Source organism: Phyllostomus discolor, chromosome 4, assembly GCF_004126475.2.
Source record: "Phyllostomus discolor isolate MPI-MPIP mPhyDis1 chromosome 4, mPhyDis1.pri.v3, whole genome shotgun sequence".
Taxonomy (NCBI): domain Eukaryota; kingdom Metazoa; phylum Chordata; class Mammalia; order Chiroptera; family Phyllostomidae; genus Phyllostomus; species Phyllostomus discolor.
Window position 1 is genome coordinate 29,097,320 of NC_040906.2, and position 20,235 is coordinate 29,117,554.

Below are 20,235 nucleotides of genomic sequence, written 5' to 3' on the forward strand. Positions count from 1 at the left end.
AATGAGGTATCATCACCTTACACCTGGCAGATGGCTATCATCAATAAATCAACAAATAAGAAGTGCTGGCAAGGATGTGGAGAAAAGGGAACCCTAGTGCACTGCTGGTGGGAATGCAGACTGGTCAGTCACTGTGGAAAACAGTATGGAATTTCCTCAAAAAATTAAAAATGGAACTGCCTTTTGATCTAGCAATCCCACTTCTGGGAATATATCCTAAGAACACTAGAATACTAATTCAAAAAATATATGCACCACTATGTTCACAGCAGCATTATTTATTTATTTTTCACATTTTTTATTGTTGTTCAAGTGCAGTTGTCTCCATTTCCCTACTACCACTCCCCCACCCCCATCCCAGCCGTCCCCACTTCCCACCCTTGATCCTGCCCTCCTTTGGTTTTGTCCATGGTCCTTCATACGTGTTCCTGAAAACCCTTCCCCCTTTACCCTCATTGTCCCCTCCCACCTCCCCTCTAGTTACTGTCAGCCTCTTCTCAATTTCAATATCTCTGGTTGTATTTTGCTTGCTTGTTTGTTTTGTTGATTTGGTTCCACTTACAGGTGAGCTCATAGGTATTTGTCTTTCACCACCTGGCTTATTTCACTAAGTATAATGCTCTCCAAATCCACCCATGCTGTCGTAAAGTGCAGGAGTTGCTTCTTTCTTTCTTCTGCATAGTATTCTATTGTGTAAATGTATCATAGTTTTTTGATGGGCACTTAGGTTGCTTCCAACACTTGGCTATTGTAAACAGTGCTGCTATGAACATTGGAATGAACAGGTTCTTTTGAATTGGTGTTTTAGGCTTCTTAGGGTATAACCCCAGCAGTGGAATTGCTGGGTAGCAGTGTTACTTACAATAGCCAAGATCTGGAAACAGCCCAAGTGCCCATCAGTAGATGAGTGGATAAAAAAACCTATGGTACATTTACACAATGGAGTACTATATGGCCATAAAAAAGAAGGAAATCTTACATTTTGCAACAGCATGGATGGACCTAAAGGTTATTATGCTAAGTGATAGAAGCCAGTCAGAGAAAGATAAATACCATATGATCCCATGTATACGTGGAATCTAATGAACAAAATAAACTGATGAACAAAATAGAAACAAAGGCATGAGTACATGGAACAGACTGACAGCTGTCAGAGGGGAGAAGGGAGGGATGGGCCGGATGAAATAAGGTGAAGGGATGAGCCAAAGAACATACACGCATGACCCATAGACACAGACACCAGTGTGGTGATGGCCACAGGGAAGCGGGGGGCAGGGGCTGGGTGGAGGTGGGCAAAGGGGTAGAAATCAGGACATCTGTAATAGTGTCAAGAAGAATTAAAAAGAAAAAAATGTATTTTTAAAAAAGTGTAAATTCTGTATTCTGGGCCCCATCACCACTCTGCCACTGTCCTTGGTCCTGAACCATCACTGACTGCTGCACTCTAAGGCAGTGGTTGTTTCTAATGGGAACACTAGTGAACTCTTGCCCACCTTCTCCAAGAAGTCTAAAGTGGGTAAAGGAAAAGATATTAGTAGAAAAGAATGAGGGAAGGAAGGAGAGGGGGCGGAGAAAGAGGAGAGAAAGAGGGACATACTGCTGGAATAGAATGGCCTCCTAGAAATTGATAGTTTTTTTTAAGACTCATTTGCTTATCATGTTCAAAGTTTCCAGGAAGAGATCGCAATCAACCATGGCCCTCAAGTAAAAAAAAAAAAGGAGAAATAAAACATGTGTGCCAAGTGATACAAAGATGTGTAAGCAAGGACACCCTTAAGAAGCAAGTTTGTGTGTGCGGCATGGCGGCAGAGCAGAACAGGACACATGACAGGAAGCATGATTGCAATGTCACCACTGGTTATGTTTTCCAAAGTGATCAAGTTTTCTCTTTTTTGATTAAAATTTTAGATTTATTTTCTATTCACAAATAAAAGCACAGTTTGCTACACAATTTCAGAAGTAGAGTTCCTCTCCATCATGTTTCACTAATTTTCCCTTCTGGGAAGTAGACATGAAAGAGACACATGCTTGTTTTATGGATGCCTCCTCATCTTTAATTCTAAGTGGCTATATGCCTGACAGAGAGAGACATGTTCCAATCACCAAGGTCAGATACACGCCCTAGTCAGGAGTCTGCAATATAGTAATACAGGGAGTACCGCAGGCTTCCCAAACTTAATTGACCCTCGAATAGAATTCCTTATTTTGCTTCTTCCCTTATTTCCCTAACTTGTTCAATAGCTTCACCATCTGCTTAGGTCATCCAAGATCAGAAACCTTACTTATTTTTAACTTTTTCTCTCTTTCGATCTGCCACAATCAGGGTCACCGAGTTCTGCCACAATCAGGGTCACCGAGTTCTGCCACTTATTCTTCCAAAATGACTCTCTAAACATGCTTCACTTCTATGGCAAGTCCCTGAAACCAACCCTTGTTACCCCTTGCCCAGACAATCATACCAGCAGTCTAGGCAAGAACGGAGGCCTCCTGCCTCCATTCTTGGCGCTCATGATGTCACCTTCTACACCACTACCAGCGTAACCTCTCTAAAACCCAAGTCTGATCATCTCCTGTATCTGCCTAAATTCAACACAGGTTTCTGGCTGCCAAACTGACATGCTGGTTCACTCAGGTACTTGTTAAAATGAAACCTTATGGCATCAGAACTTATTGGGGAGGAAACCAGAAAATGTGCATCTTTAATGAACACATTGAGTGGATCTTAGGTGAATTTATATTCAAGAGTTCCTGAAATACAAGAAGAGGTTCAAACATCTTGGAATAGCCTACAAGACCTCTTTGATAAAATGCCCATTAACTCTTTGCCCCTTAACTCACGTATCTTGAACTTCACTTACATGGGAGAACTGGCCAATCTCAGCAGTGCACAGCCTTTTATCCTTCGCTACCTGTGCATATATGAAGAATCCCTTCAATCCTGAAAGTCCTCTGGTTCTTCTAGTCTGACAGAATTTTGTATGCCATTCAAAGCCCTGCTCAAATATTCTCTCCTGTTGACGGGTGCTGCTATCTGCTACCCCTTCCCACTCTGCTCCAAGTACCCATCCTCTTCTGTGCTCCCATGGCTAATGTCCACACATCTTTCACAGAATGTTTTACCCCACATCATAATTATTTGTGATGTGTAAGCCTCTTTTTCTTCCCAAGAGAAACCACCTTCTGCTATTCTTTGTGTCAAATACTGAGCTGGATGCTGGTATAATAAATGTTAATTAATTTAAATGAATAACTTGAACATGATATGTACAATTTGCTAGGAGAACACTAAGGAGGAAGGGATGAGTTCTCACAGGCTGAGACATCTGAACAGAAGAAAAGAAAAAGAAGGAGAGAAGTGCCAATAATGGTGGCAGAAGCTGCTGGTTGACTATCCCAGCATGCATTCTCCCTTTCTTCCTTCCTGCTGCCTGGAATAGGGATGAAATGGCTAGAACTCCAGCAGCCATTTTAGACCATAAAGCAACCTATTAACAGCAGCCGAGGAGAAGGAAAGAAGGAACCTGGGTCCCAGATGATACTAAAGGTTCTGGACTAGCACCATAATGTCTATCCCCAGATATCCTTTCTTTAAAAATAAAAAAAAGAATTATCTTGTTTGAACCACTGTTAGTTTTGAATCTGTGCCGCCTGTAGCTGAAACTAATTCTAATTAACACATAGGATGGCAAATCCACTGAAGCCCAATTTTAGTGGAGAGGCAGATCTGGGTAGCCTAGATAGCAAAGAATAGTATTTTAGGCTTGAGGTATATTTGCATATTTTTGGAAGAAATTAATGGAAGCAGCAGACTTAGCTTGTTTGGGTACTTGTTCCAGATGTTTCAAGATGCTGGAGTCTGGCTCAAAGTGTTGCTGGCTTGAAATATGTTTAATTTTCTTGATTTGGTGGACAGCATATTTGGAAGAGGAGGAGGGATGTAATGTGCTGGAGGTAAATGGGGAGGCCAGGACTAAGACAGTGGCTGGGGGTGGGGAGGGAATGAAAAACAGAGCTATTCTCACTGACTCTGGTTCGGAGAGATGATACCAGTTCTCAGGTCAGGGTCATCACATTTCCCGTCTCAGGACAGACTTGGGTGTTGCAAGAACAGTGCCTGTCCTTCTGTATCCCCACGGGCCCTTTGGGAGATTTCAAGTTCACATTGCACAGGGTTGAGAAATCACTTTCTTCTGTGCAAGGCTGAGGAGGCCTTGCCAGACCCAAGACAGAGGCAGAAAGTAGAAAGAGAAAGGAGATTAGGGGGAGAGAACAAGAAGGCAGAAGAATGACAATGAGGAAGGGAGAGAGGTACGTGAGGAAGGACGAGGCTGACGACTAGAAGAGGGAGGAAGGAGGTTACACACTGTCAGTGCTAGTAGAGGAGAACAATAACCCACAGCGGCATTAGAGCAGAGAAGGAGGTCCGAGAGGACAGCCAGTGAGGACACCTCTGCCTGAGCTTCAAGTTGTTTTCAAATTCATTTCAATTCCTGTTTAAGCTGCCTCCACCCCCTTCAGTGTTCTCTGAATTATCACAGCCATCCCAGCAGCCCAGAAATGTCCTCTCCCAGCCCTATGAACCAAAGCCCCAGAAAACACAAGCCAATGGACAGCTCTACCCAGATTCTGATATTGGTATCAAGGCTGTACCTTTTGTTGAGCAAATGAAAGACTACTTTCCAGCCCCCTTGATACTCGTGGGCAGGTTCTGGCTGTATGCATGAAGCAGATTATTTTCCAGTCCAGATATTACAACTCATTATTGAGTGCTTAACTGGGTGCTAAATACCTTGCTAACCATGCTCCATGGAATTTAATCTTCATCTCCAGTTCATGAGAGAATGTACTGTTATTAGCTCCATTTTGCAGAGAAGAAAACTGACACTCAGAGATATTAAGCAACTTGCCTGAGGCTCCCGCACTGCCGAGTGGCAAAGCAGACGGCGCAGGATTCAAACCCATGTCTAACTACTTTCAAAGCCCACACCTGCGACCTCTACACCTCACTGCCATGTGGAATGACATGCTTCAGTCAAGAGTTGTATTGGAGAGTAGCATTCAGGGCATAATTTGTTCATGGGCTCTTCCCCCTCAAACCCCATGTCAACTAGGACGCCTGTTCTGGGGGCCCTGGGAGAGCAAGTCAGACTTCAGAAATCTTTCTGCAACTAAATCTCTGACCAATGAGCAATGGCCTTAGACCCTGTCCAATGACACCTTTTGGAGATTTGGGGGGATTTCACAAAAAACACAGACCGCAGGCCGATCACATCACCTACAGTCGCCTAACTGGTTTCTAAGGTTCCTTTCCAGGGCAAGTGTTTAATCCCAGAGGTTATGCTAGATTCCAAGACCCGTCTTCCCCGGCGGTTTCTCTCTCACACCTTTCTCAACAGCCTCTTCCCTCTGAACCAGAAACTTTATTCTAATGCTGTCCACATGGCAATCAGGCTTGCTTGCCAGGATTAAAGCACACACTCAACAGATACCAGAAGGGCGGGGAAAGAAAGGGAGAAGTTGACATGATTCCTTTTAATAGGGTAATTGCCAAAACAACATCCCTACTGTGTACTTTCCAAATGATCTAAGGACATTTGGCTCATAAGTCAAACCCCTAGATAAGAATCAGCTTATTTATTTTTAAAAATCAACAAACCACACACTGTTAGTATTACGATAAAACCCTACAGCAGTTTGTTTGGGAGCCAGGGAAGGGGGGCTGGGGTGGGCAGGAAGAAGCTAGGCTCAAATATCCGTTTCCTCACTTAACTAAAACCCTTACCATTGACTAGAAAGCCACTGTAATCTGACCCCTAGCCAGTGTCCAGCCCTATCAACCTCCTGGCCCTTCCCTAAACACGCAGAAATCCTCCTGCGGCAGGACCTTTGCACCTCCACTCCCTCTAAACACTCTCCCTCCAGATGTGTGCAGGCAGGGCTTGCTCCTTACTTCAGGCCAGTCCCCACTCAAATGTCATCCCCTGGAAGAGGCTGCCATGTCCATCCGGCTTGGAGTGGCAGCTCCTGCCCACTCCGTCCCCTCACTTTGCTGTATTTGTTACCCTAGCACTTACCACTGCCTGCCCTCATACATTTCCACTTATTTGTATGTTTGTTGCCTACCTGCTGGCACAATATAAACTACACACAAGCAGGGACTTGGTCATTTCTGTGCTCTGCTGTCCCCTAGGCTGGGATACTGCCTGGCCTAAAGTAGACCCTTACCAAAAACCTGACTTAGTACTCGTTATCACTCTGTGAACTAAGTAGTATTACTCCCTTTTAACAGAGGAGCTGAGGCTCTCAGAGGTTCAAGTGTCTCCACAAAAGTTAGAGCCAAAATGGGGCCCCAGCTTGTTTCAACAAAAAGGCCAGGGTTGCACTAACTATATACCATTCAGTTATGCGAAAGAAGAAAGACTGACATGTTAACACTTTGCCCCACTACTGTACGTCACTGTCACAGCTGTCCTGTCAGGGGGTCCTGACAGCCACCGTTACAGATCAGGAAAAACAAGCTTACCTTACCCACGTGCAAGCCAGAGAGCAGGGGCAGAGGCAGGCTTTATGGGGCCTAGAACTTGTGTAGCATGAGGTGGGTGGGGGAGCAGTCCTCTTTAAGAAAAATAATAGGAAACTACAAATGCTAAATTAAGCTCAAGGCTTAGAACAGGTCTCACAGTGGGAGGCCCTGATGCATGACCTCGGCTCCCTCCTGAGTCCTTTGTGCCAGTCAGGGAAAGTGCTGTGGCTTCTGTGACCCAGGTGCAGGGATCACAGGTAGCTCTGAAGGTGCTGGCACAGTGCAAAGGCAGGTAGAACAGCTTGGTTGTCAGCTCTTAAGGAAGCTCCTTACCCTTCCTGCTTCAGTCCCCCCCTTGCAAAATGATGCCAATATCCTGGGACAACATTAAGAGTGAGCAGAGCCTGAGGCTGTGTGGGGTGGGGGACAATGGGGACAGGAAAGGTGTTTTAAACGTTGCCCAGGGGCTTTGCTTTCCCCCAACATCGACATTGTTTGGAACTGTCCCAGAGGTTCTTTGCTTTCCCAGCATCAACATTGTTTGGCTTCTGGGGGGACAGAGGCCCTGCCATGCCAAGCCAGCAGTGGACTTAGTGAAGACCATGCTCCCAGAGGCCGACATTAGCTCAGCTCTGCCAAGAACTATCTGTGCTTTCAGAAAGTTATAATTTTGTTATCTGAGAAATGATGGCAGTGATTTGAAATTAGTTCAACTCCATGGTCCTGTCCCAATTCTAAATGGCTCTCTGCTCAGCCAAGCACACCGCGGGAGCTGAGGCTCAGCCCTTCCCAGATTGTTTTCAATCTATGGCAACACATTTTCCTTTCCCGCGGGAGGGAGGAGGGTGGGTAGGAGGGAGGGATGGTTTTGGAGTGTTGACCTTGACAAATTAAGAATAGCTCTTACTTTTCTTGTTTAAGGGGTGGGGTGGAGAGGTAATGGGCCTGTGCATCCTGGGCAGAGAGGGGAAAGAATATCTGGAAGGTGGGGTCCAAAGATCCCGGGGAGTCCCTAAACACTCATACTTTACCTACCCCGGAGGTGGAGATGGGGATGCACAGGCAAATCCGCTTGCAAACCAGAAGCCCCCTGCGTGCATTAGCTCTCTAAGCCTGAGGGCTACCTGGCAGGACCCCCTCCCTGCTGTTCCGGGAGGCCCTGAGCGCTCACCTTGCGGCCGTTCACATAGAAGACCAGCTCGGCAGCCCCGTCCATGGTGGCGACACAGGCAGGTTCCTCGGCTGGGCTGGGGTGTCCAAGGGCTCCCAGAAAGGATCTCTGGCACCCTGGACCCAACCACACTGACCGGGCAAATGAGACGCGACTGCTGGAGCCGGAAGTCCAGCCGAGCCGGATGGAGAAAGTCCTGATTAAGATCCCAAAGTTTGGCGAGTGCCTTCCAGAGTGTTAGGGAGTCCCTGGCGCGCACTATCTGCAGCGAAGTCTATGGCGCAGATCCCTTTCCCTCTTCGCAGGTGGCGCTTGGCGTTGGTGCCAGTGTCCTGCCTCTAAGTGGTTCCCGCAGGTCCTGTGACGGCCTCTTTGGTCCTCCAGTTTCATTACATATTTAACGTGGCTTCTCAGCCAGATTTCCAGACCGGGAATAGTTTTTTTTTTCTGTTTCTTTTTTTTTTTTTTTTTTTGGACTCCCCCTTCCACCACGCCCGCTGCACTCCTGCACAGTTTGCAGTTAATAAACAATCATATTTATCCCAACTATACAGGAAAGGAGCTTAAGGACAACGAACAGTTTTACCACTTCATAATTAGTTTTATAAGTAATTACTTAAGTTTATTTTCAAAATCAAGAGCTGTCTTAATATGGAAATAAACTTTTAAGATTTATCATTATTCACTGTTTACCTAGTAAATAACAAAAAGTTTATCTGGCAAATATCAAGAGATGTAAAACATCTTGGAGAACTTTTTAAAAACTTGGAAAATGCTGAAAAGCATTAGAATTCACCACAGTTAATTTTTTAGGTCTATGTTTACATTTTCAAAATCTGCGCTGTAATACCTTTTAAAAATTCAAATGAAACAGATCTAGTTACTTTCCAGACTTGTTTTACATACACCACACTGGGAACACGGAGGAGCGAGAAATATCCAACTTCCTGCTTGCCTCCTATTTCTGTGAGCATCGCCACAGAAATGGTTCGCGTGGGCAGGACAACTACCGCAGCAGTAACAGTTGGCCCCAAAACATTCTCGGACCTGTCCTGTCCTAGTCCTCCAGGGAAACAGTACCAGCCAGTTGCACACCTTCCCCAGAGTGCTGCAACTCTTCCTCCAAGCCTTTATGTTTCAATTCCATCCTTTCCTCTTTGTCCCCTCAGCCCCAGAGGTGGTGGGTGCTTCCTGCAGTTACTTCCTCTGCGATACTCCACTGGTCCCTTTTGCCTTTTCACTTCTTGTCAGTTCTCTAGTATATGGTTAACAATTTATAAAGTAACTGTCCCTTGGTTGGCCTCTAACTAATACTATCTCCACCAATGCCAAAAGTCACTTGACAAAATACAACATTTTGATTTAAAAAAAAAAAAGAACACTCAACAAAGTAATAATTTATAAATACTTTAATGTGATTATAAATATACCCAGCATCTTATTTAATGGGGTAAAACCAGAGGCATTCCCAGGAAAATCGGGAACAGGCATGAAAATCCATTCTTCCTACTACTTCTTTAAAATTCACTCAAGGCAACAGCCATGCAATTAGACAAGAGAAATCAAAGAGCAGCATAAGAACTGAGGGAAAACAAGAGGTAAAGCTAGCTTGGTTTCAAGAGATATGTTTAGAAAATACTACAAACAATAACATAGTAATTAACATGGAGAAATCAATTCTTCATACATGCAAACAATAACCAATTAGAAGAATCAAAGAGTAGATGCCATAAATATTACCAAGAAAAAAGATAAAATACCTAGGCATAAATCTATCAAGAAATGTGTAGAACATGAGGGACATTTTGAAATTCCCTAAAAGTCTCTATAATTTAAAGAGTATATTAGTGGGGCAAAAAAAGACAGACTAGACAGAGAACTGAGAAATAAATGTTAGTGCACATGGGAATACAACTTTAAAAAAAAGGTGACATTTCAAGTCAGTATTGGAAAACATGGACTTTTTCATTAACAAGAAGTCAGTTGGAAAAAGGTCAAAATTGCATTCATAGCTTACAATTGGACAAAATCTATGTGAATCAGAAATTTAATTATAAAAACAAAATGAAACCACAGGGAAATATGTTTATAACCTGGGAACAGAAAAATTGTTGCTTACTATGACTGAATTCCACCAGAAACAAAAGGTGGATAAATCTGACTGTATAACATGGGAAATAATTTGCATAGGACGGGGAAGAGAAGAAAAGATAAATCCTGCAGAAAGGAGAAAAAATAGAAAGAAGCAATAGGATCAAATATAATCCCGGAGGATGAGTCTGGGAGGTGCAGAGGCTTAAAGTAATGGGAGCTCACACAGGAACGGGAACAAAGACTGCCAGGGCACCAGGCTCTTCGCCAGTGTCCACTGTTCCTTTAAAAAAACCCCCTCTGGCCCCATATGACCCACACTGTTGATATTATGAGTACATTCTGTGGGCTCTGTATGCCCAGAGCAGATTTCCTCAAAGTTTAGTACAAGGACATGTCCCGGAATTATCAGAAATGTTTGCTAAAAATGCAGATTTCTGGGCCCACCCTTTCAGTTGTCAGATATTGTCCAAGAAAGCTTTTCCATCTAGGTGGAATAGAATTTGACTAGTCACTTGACTATACAATAGGCTATGTTCACTGATCTCAGGTATGAGTAGGATTTATTATTTTACTAGACTAGTAGCAATCTTTAAAATAAAGTTATAGAAACCAAATTTAAAAGTGTGAAAAGTTAACCCCTCAGTCAAGCCATCAGATTACACATAATAGAGGTAATGCAGAATCTGACACCTAAGAAAGTACTGCCCAAGTAATTCTGAAAGTAGGAGCTGGCCGGGGCAGAGGAGACTTCTAAAATCCTAACGGTGTTCACATATGTTGAATGGTTTAAAAACAAAACTAAACAAGTTAGCTTGACATACAACAAGATAACCACGGCAAGAGTATTTATAATACATTTTATTTGGTTAAAAGTTAACAGCTACTGTAATTTAGTTCAAGTCTCTTAGGTTGAAAAGCTGAATGAACAGGAAGATAAGTTACAGGATAACCAAAATGATTTTAAATTTTGTAATAAAATGTAGTATTACAACACAGCTATTTTATGCACATATATCTAAACATAAAAAGATGGGTAAGTCAGCACTCCATGAAAAGGCAGAAAAAAACAACAACCCAAATTTTTCATCATGTATTTCCTCTTTTCCTAGTTATTTCTGTGTTTGACTTGTTATGATTTCAGAATTCAGAAAATCCAGAATCCATAAATTCACCTCATCTTCTCATCTTGCTGCAAAGTAGAAAAAAGGGGAAAATTAGTAATAACCCAAAACGAATGCTTTTGCTGTGAAGTATGGAAAAAAAATTACTGCATTATACTAGTAGAAATCAGTTTTTTCAAAACATATGCTTTGCCATGTATCTGAAACACTCTGATAATGGGGATGACAAATAAAATTTAAGAAAAATGAATTAACAGATCTATACATTTTACTAAAAGTTTCCTTTTAACTATAAACCTTAGCATATACAATATCTGAAAACATATAATTTTAAAGCTATCAAATAATCCTAAAGTACACAGCACCTAAGTTAAGAAATATTGTCACATTTCTAATTACAGCTCTCTCATCCTCCCAGAAACCACTATCCTATACTGTGTTAATGACTCCTTTGCTTTTCTTTAGTTTTAACCATCTGTACAATATATGTTTGATCTTTATAGTAATAGAATCATTTTGTATATGCTTTTATGTAACTTTTTTCACTAAATACCTTTACTCATTTTCAAGCCTTTCCTTTATTGAAATATTAAACATTCTTTTTTATTTGTAAATACTTAAATCTTTTATTTTTTTATATATTTTTAATTGTTGCTCAAGTACAGTTTTCTGCCTTCTCCTTCCACCCCCCCCCATCCTCCTCACCTCCCTCCCCTGTCCCCCTTCCCCTTGTTATTGTCCACGTGTCCTTTATAATTGTTACTGTAAACCTTTCACCCTTTTTCCCTATAACCGCTTCCACTCTCCCCTCTGGTCACTGTCAGCTTGTTTTCAATTTCAGTGTTTTTGGTTATATTTTGCTTGCTTGTATGGTTTGTTGATTAGGTTCCTGTTAAAGGTGAGATCATATGGTATTTGTCTTTCATTTCCTGGCTTATTTCACTCAGCATAATGCTCTCCAGTTCCATCCATGCTGTCACAAAGGGCAGGAGCTCCTTCTTTCTTTCTACTGCATAGAGAATTCCATTGTGTAAATGTACCACAGTTTTTTGATCCATTCATTTACTGATGGACACCTAGGTTGCTTCTACCACTTGGCTATTGTAAATTGTGCTGCTATGAACATTGAGGTGCATAGGTTCTTTTGGATTGGTGGTTCAGGGTTCTTAGGATATAATCCCAGCAGTGGAATTGCCGGGTAAAAAGGCAGTTTCATTTTCAGTTTTCTGAGGAAGTTCCATGCTGTTTTCCATAGTGGTTGTACCGGTCTGCAATCCCACCAACAGTGCACTAGGGTTCCCTTTTCTCCACAACCTCTCCAACACTTGTTGTTTGTTGCTTTGTTTATGATGGCCATTCTCAATGGGGTGAAGTGGTATCTCATTGTGGTTTTAATTTGCATCTCTCTGATGACTAGTGATACTGAGCATCTTTTCATATGTCCCTGGACCCTCTGTATGTCCTCCTTGGAGAAGAGTCTGTTCAAGATCATTTGCCCATTTTTTAATTGGGCTGCTTTCTTCTTAAGAGTGGAGTTGTGTGAGTTCTTCATATATTTTGGAGATCAAACCCTTGTTCAAGGTATCAGTGGCAAATGTGTTTTCCCATATGGTTGGTTCTTTTCTCATTTTAATGCTATTTTCTTTAGTCGTGCAGAAGATTTTTATTTTGATGAGATCCCATTTGTTTATTCTTTCTTTTATGTCCCTTGCTCTAGGGGACATATCAGTCAAAATACCACTGCATGGAATATCTGAGATTTTCCTGCCTATGTTCTCCTTGAGAACTTTAATGGTGTCATGACTTATATTTAAATCTTTTATCCACCTTGAATTTATTTTTGTGTATGGTGTAAGCTGGTGCTGGAGTTTCATTTTTTTTGCACGTAGCTGTCCAGCTTCCCCAACACCATTTGTTGAAGAGGCTATTTTTACTCCATTTTATGCTGCTGCTTGCTTGGTCAAATATGAATTGACTCCAGAGACTCGGGTTTATTTCTGGGCTCTCTGTTCTGGTCCATTGGTCTATGTATCTGTTCTTATGCCAGTACCAGGCTGTTTTGATTACAGTGGCCTTATAATACAGTTTGGTATTGGCTATTGTGATCCCCCCTAATTTGCTCTTCTTTCTCAAAATTGCAGCAACTATTTAGGGTCATTTATGGTTCCATATAAATTTTTGAAGTGTTTGTTCTGTATCTGTGAAATATGCCATTGGTACTTTAATAGGTATTGCATTGAATCTATAAATTGCTTTGGGTAGTATGGATAGTTTGATGATGTTAATTCTTCAGATCCATGAACACAGTATGTTTCCATTTGTTTGTGTCTTCCTTAATTTCTTTCTTCAGTGTTGTGTAGTTTTCTGAGTACAGGTCTTTTACCTCCTTGGTTAGGTTTATTCCTAGGTATTTTATTTTTCTTGTTGCTATATCAAATGGGATTTTTTCCTGATTTCTGTTTCTGATGTTTCATTGTTGGTACACAAAAATGCCTTGGGTTTCTGAATATTGACTTTGTATACTGATGTTTTGTCAGATTCATTTATTAGGTTGAGTAGTTTTTTGGTGGAGTCGATAGGATTTTCTGTGTACACTATCACATCATCATAAACAATGACAGTTTTGTTTCCTCTTTTCCAATTTGGATGCCTTTTATTTCCTTTTCTTGTCTGATTGCTGTGGCTAGGACTTCCAATACTATGTTGAATAGAAGTGGTGAAAATGGACAACCTTGTCTTGTTCCTGATCTTAGTGGGAAAGATTTTAGTTTTTGCCCTGAACATTCTCACTGTATATTCTGCATCTGATTCTGCTATCAGTTGCTTTTGCTGGTGTCTCGTTCCCTTGCGTGTGTTCTTTGCTGCGACCTAGCTGTTTCATTTTCCTTGCAACTTTATCTGTGGAAAATGTATTGTAGACTGAGATGGGGGTGAGAAAATATTTGCATTTGCTTCTAGCAGACAACAGGGGGAACTACAAACCATGGGCTAATACTAAATTCTAAGCTTGGGATTTTTTGTGAGTTCCAGATACTGTGAATTACAGCTGCAATACATGAGGTTTGATTTTGTTTATGAATTCTCAGAAGATTTCTTTTGCTCCTCAATTCAATATCAGAGTTATTTCTGGGGGCTTAAAAAAGTTGATGTGAAAGTTATTTTTAGTTTGCTTTTCTATTTGAGAGTAGCTCAGTTTTACTGAAGAGATCAACTATAGACTCTTCATTTTAGCTAAACTCTAGAATCTGCCTTCTATCCCCGCCCCCTCAGGGTGTGAATCCAATGCCCAGGCAAAGGCCTTCAGGCAAAAACCAGTTTCAGGCTCCACTTACCTTTCTGGCTTCCAATCCTCATTCAGTCTCTAATCTGACATTTTTTTTCTTCTCTACTAGTTAATAGATGCATTCAAGGATTTTTATTTGTTTTATTTAATATTTTTTTCATTAACTTTATTTTTTCAGCAAGAGGGTTAATCTACAAGGTCTGTCTGAAAGTATCCAGCCATGAAATATGAAAAAGACATTTACTGAAGAAGATGCCAGATGCAAGAAACATTGTACATAGGACAATGACCCCTTAGGCCCCTTCAAAGTAGGCACCTTGGAACCTCACACAGTTCTCCCAATCGCCACCAGCTGCTCTGTTGTATTTTCCTGAATCTCACCGATGGTCTGAAATCTCTTCTCTTTCAAAGGTGATTTTAGTTTTGGGAAAAGCCAGAAGTCACAGGGCACTAAATCTGGGCTGTAGCGGGGCTGAGTCACCTGGGTGATTTGATGTTTCACCAAAAACTCTACACAAAATGTGATGCATGAGCGGGTGTGTGATGAAGCTGCCAAATATCAGCTGCCTATAGCTGAGGCCTTCTGAATCATCCAAATAGTTTCCACAGAGGAATGTTCAAGCTTAATGCAAAATTTGATGCAGTTCATTGCTCTACTCACTCAGTTATTTTGAATGTGATGGCCACACAGTACACATGCCCACTCAATAGTATCTACCACCCCCACTGATTAGTACAGTGAAGTTGTCATTGTTCACGCATGTGCATTCCAGTGTACTCTCCTTGGCTGCCAGGTTGCATCAACATCATGAAAACTGTTCTTGTTATATTAACAATGGTTGGACTTTTTCTGGAGAGACCTCATGTAAACCTAGTATATAATGTTGCAAGAAGTGTTGTATTTATTCTTTATATATGTTTTTAGGATGAGAGACATACACATGGTCTCACATAAAGCATTTGATATAAATGGGGAGCTAAAGAGAAGTTCTCCTTCCCTTCTCTGTACCCCTCTTCAGAGCCAATATGATACCACTGCCTTGGGGAATTAGATATAATTTAATTAAATATATTAAATTTAACAACATAACAGAGAACATTTTACTAGCAAATGCTATTGTCCACAATGAATATAAACTAATTATGGTATTTATATACTAAATAGCAGAGCAACTCTGTTTATGAAGCAAAAACTACAGGTGGTTCATGGAGACAGATAGAAACACAATAACAGATTTTAATACACTACTCTTAGTACAGGACAGATAAAGAGGACCAGAAAAGGAGACAGAAGATCTAAACAACATAATCAATAGGGTAAATCTTTTTTCAATTTTTATTTTTTAATTGATGAGAGAGATATCAATTGTTTTTGTTCTACTTATTTATGTATTAATTGATTGATTCTTATATGTATCTTAACTGTGGATAGAACCTGCAACCTTGGTGTTGCATATTGGAATGACATTGTAACCAACTGAGCTACTCGGCCAGGGCTAATAGGGTAAATCTCATGGTTATATATCAAACTCTACACTCTAAAGGGAATACATATTATTCTCATGTGCTCATAGCACGGTTACAAAAGCAAATTGATACCACATTATGAGAAACATACATCATGACCAAGTGAGATTTATTCCAGAAATGCAAGGTTGGTTCAATATTAGAAAATGTATCATTATACATCATGTTAATAAACCTAAGAAAATAAAGCATATACATTTTTTCAATGATGCTGAAAAAGCCTGTGACAGAATTCAACATTCATTCATGATTCAAACACTCAACAGACATTGAGGAATACTTTCTTCATATGATAAATTACATATACATACCTTAATCTTAAAGCTAGTATTTTAATGAGGAGACAGTAGAAATATTTCCAGTCAAGTTAAGAACAAGGCAAGAATGCTCACTATTCCTTTGACTATTCAACACTGTACTTGAGGTATTAGCCAATGCAATTAGGCAAGAGAAATCAATCAGAGGCATATGAATAGGTAAAGAAGAATTAATTTTTTTTCAAATGATATTATAGTACACCTAGAAAACTACAGAGAATCAATGACATAGAGAATAAAAGAAGTTAGTTAAGAAGCAAGTTATAAACTTACACAGAACTCAACAGCTTTCATACCCACAAACTATAAACACTGAACATGATTTACCTGTCCAGTTTACACATCCATTTACAGTAGCAATAAGGAAGACTGAATACCTACACATAAATTCAACAAGAAATGTGTAAAACCTATTGAGGAAAATTTCAAAACTTTTCTAAAAGATACAAAAGAAGACTTGAATCAAGTAGAAAGATAATTCCTGTTCTTATATGGCACAATTCAATACAGAGATGTTAGTTCTCTCTAAAGTAATGGATAAATTAAATGCAATCACAATAAAAATACCAACAAGCTAGAACACTGGTTTTCAATTCGCCCTCCACACAACACCGTGTAATGTTATGGAGACATTTTTGACTAGAAATAGGCATGTGCTACTGACATCTAGTGGGTGGACACCAGGATACTGTTAAACATCCTACGATGTACAGAACAGCCTCCCACAACAAAGAAATATCTCGTCCAAAATGTCAGTAGTGCCACACTTAAGAAACCCTGAGCTAGACAAATCAATACTAAAGATCATATGTAATACAAAACAAACATGTAATAATAGCCAGGAAAACAGTGAAAAAGACTATATTATTACTAGCCCTTCCAGACATTAAAACATCATAAAAAGCTTCTATACTAAACAGGTAGACTACTGCAATAGAATAAAAAGTTCAGAGTTAGACCCCTCAGAAATATATGACAGAAACTTAGGATATGACATGGTTGACATCTCAAATCTTTGGGATAAAGATGCAAATAATAAACAGTGTTGGGATAGCTTGGTAGCCATTTGGAAAAAAGGTAAAATTAGATCCATATCTACACCACAGGGACTAGGTGAATGAACTAGGGATTTACGTAAGAAATGAAACTATATAAATACTAGAAGAAAATATGGGTGAATTCCTCTTTAACCATGGAACACAGGAAGGTGTTGTAACTATAACTCAAAATTCAAAGAAAATGAAAGATTGACAAATTTGACTACATAAAAATAAAAAACTTGAACTTCTGGCCAAGATGGAGGCATAAGTAGACACACTGTGCTTACTCGCAAAACCAAAAGAAGGACAACAACAAATTTAAAAACAAAAAAAACAACAAAAACTGACAGAAAATCAAACTATATGGAAGTCTGACCACCAAGGAGTTAAAGAAGAAATACTCATCCAGACCAGAAGGAAGGGTAAAGATGGACAGCCAGGTAGAGAGGACTTGCAGCAAGGCAATGGTTGAAGGATTGGGGCAGGCAAGGCAGCAGCTGGCAGACCAAGTGGGTCCATTCACATGCAGATAAACCTGGAGGAACAACTGGGGAGCGAGACAGGCTACTCAACCCAGGGTTCCAGTGTGGGGAAATAAAGCATCAAACGTCTGACTGAAAAAACCTGAGGGTTGAAGTGGCAGTGGGAAAAACTCCCGGCATCACAGGAGAGTTCATTGGAGAGACCCACAGGGTCCTAGAATGTACACAAACACACCCACCCGGAATCAGTACCAGAAGGGCCCAATTTGATTGTGAGTAGCTGAGAAAGTGACTGAAAACTGGCAGAGAGCAGACCAAGTAGCACTGTTCTCTCTCAGACCCCTCTCTCACGTACAGCCCCCAACACAGTGACGTGGGTTGCCCTGCCTGGTGAACTCCTAAGGCTCCTCCCCTTACTACATAACAGGCACACTGAGACAAAAAAATGAAATGACCCAAATGAAAGAACAGATCAAAGCTCCTGGAAAAATACAACTAAGCGATGAAGAGATAGACAACCTATCAGATGCACGATTCAAAACACTGGTGATCAGGATGCTACAGGAACTCACTGGGTACTTCAACAGCATAAAGACCTAGGCAGCAATGAAGGTTACATTATGTGAAATAAAGAAAAATCTACAGGGAACCAACAGTGATGGGAAGGAAACCAGGACTCAAATTTGAGCAGAAGGAAGAAAGAAACATTCACCTAAAACAGAATGAAGAAACAAGAATTCAAAAAAATGAGAAGAGGTTTAGGAATCTCTAGGACATCTTTAAATGTTCCAGCATCTGAGTCATAGGGGTACCAGAAGAAGAATAGGAAGAGCAAGAAATTGAAAACTTATTGGAACAAATAATGAAGGAGAACTTCCCTAATCTGGCAAAGAAAATAGACTTCTAGGAAGTCCAGGAAGCTCAGAGAGTCGCAAAGAAGTTGGACCCAAGAAAGAAGACACCAAGGCACATCAGAATTATATTACCCAAGATTAAAAATAAGGAGAGAATCTTAAAAGCAGCAAGAGAAAAGGAAAGAGTCACCTACAAAGGAGTTTCCATCAGACTATCAGCTGATTTCTCAAGAGAAACCTTACAGGCAAGAAGGGCTGGAAAGAAGTATTCTTAAGTCATGAAAGGCAAGGACCTACACCCAAGATTACTCTATCCAGCAAAGCTACCATTTTGAACGAAAGGGCAAATAAAGTGCTTCCCAGATAAGGTCAAGTTAAAGGAGTTCATTATCACCCAGCCCTTATTATATGAAATGTTAAAGGGACTTACCTAAGAAAAAGAAGATAAAAAATATGAACAGTAAAATAACAACAAACTCACAGCTATTAACAACTGAACCTAAACAAACAAACAAAGCAAACTAGAACAGGAACAGAAATGGGGATCACATGGAGGGTTATCAGAGGGAGAATAGGAGGGGGAGAGAAGGCTAAGAGGTACAGAGAATAAGTAGCATAAATGGCAGGCAGAAAATGGACAGGGGGAGGTTAAGAACAGTATAGGAAATGTAGAAGCCAAAGAACTTATATGTACAACCCATGGACATGAACTAAAGGGGGGGAATGTGGATGAGAGGAGGTATGCAGGGTGGAGGGGAATAAAGGGGGGAAATAGGACAACTGTAATAGCATAATCAATAAAATATATTTAAAAAATAAAAAGTAAAAATTTACATAATTAAGAAATATAAGTTAAAAGATAATTGACAACTTCAAAAAATATTGGCTATACATAGCACAAGGGCTAGTAACACTAATATATAAAGAATTCTTAATAACCGAGGGACAAAGCCCAAAAAACCAATTAAAAATAAGAAAAAGATATGAACAGACCAAAAAATAATACAGTGGCCCTGAAGCACGAGAAAAACATTTAAACTCACTTAGAGGGAAATGTAAATAAAACAATGATATACCATTTCTTGCCTATCAGACTGGCAAAACATTTAAAATATGACATCATATTCTGTTGATTAGACTGTGGGAAAACAGTGCCGCACACGGCTGGTGGGAATGCAATTTGGTAGTAGCCTCTGGAGGGCAGTGTGGCAATGCCTAACAAAACTACATATATGCTTATTTTTCATCTTTGCAATCCCACTTTTAGGAATTGACCCTGAAGACACACCCCTAAGAATATGAAAAGATACATGCACAAGATTATTCAATGTAGCATTATTTATAATTGCAAAATATTAGAAAAACCTAAATGTGCACAAATAAGAATGTGATTGAATAAACTATAGTACATCTATACACGATTAAGCATTATTCAGCTGTAAAAAAGAATGCAAAAAATCTCTATGAATTGATATGGTGTGATTTCCAGAACAATCTGTTAAATGAAAAAATATGAAGTCCAACAAAGTAGCATACTACTTTTATGTAAGAAAACAAAGGATATACATATGTATATCTAATTATCTGTGGAAAAGAAATTGAGGAAGAATAAACCAGAAACTAAAGAAACTGGCGACCCACAAGAGTGGGTGAAAATAGGTTAGAAACAAAGGAGAGTGGGAAGGGGGTGGCAGGGGTGGAAGGAGTTGACCCTTCTCTGCATATAACATTTTGTATAGCTCTGACTTACAACCCCAAGAAATGTCACTCCAATGTGGGAAGGGAAAAATGGAATGTAAACAATAACAAATATACCTACATTA

General features: G+C 40.3%; 2 protein-coding genes across 5 annotated transcripts in view; both read right to left on the reverse strand.

The window, feature by feature from the left end:
- The window catches only part of LOC114495389 (aldehyde oxidase), a 71,262-nt gene extending 63,130 nt beyond the window's left edge, over positions 1–8,132 (reverse strand). The window contains exon 1 of one of the 2 annotated variants that reach the window (XM_028510655.2): positions 7,695–8,131. In XM_028510655.2, coding sequence (XP_028366456.1) covers positions 7,695–7,739 — 45 coding nt within the window. In that variant the 5' untranslated portion in view covers positions 7,740–8,131. Of the gene's footprint in view, positions 1–7,694 lie in introns of both variants that reach the window. The other variant, XM_036023115.1, reaches the window with a different exon arrangement.
- Positions 8,133–10,628: 2,496 nt separating this feature from the next.
- The window catches only part of SGO2 (shugoshin 2), a 40,171-nt gene continuing 30,564 nt past the window's right edge, over positions 10,629–20,235 (reverse strand). For all 3 annotated transcript variants that reach the window (XM_036023116.1, XM_028509723.2, XM_036023117.1), the window contains one exon: positions 10,629–10,977. In XM_036023116.1, coding sequence (XP_035879009.1) covers positions 10,962–10,977 — 16 coding nt within the window. In that variant the 3' untranslated portion in view covers positions 10,629–10,961. The remainder of the gene's footprint in view (positions 10,978–20,235) is intronic.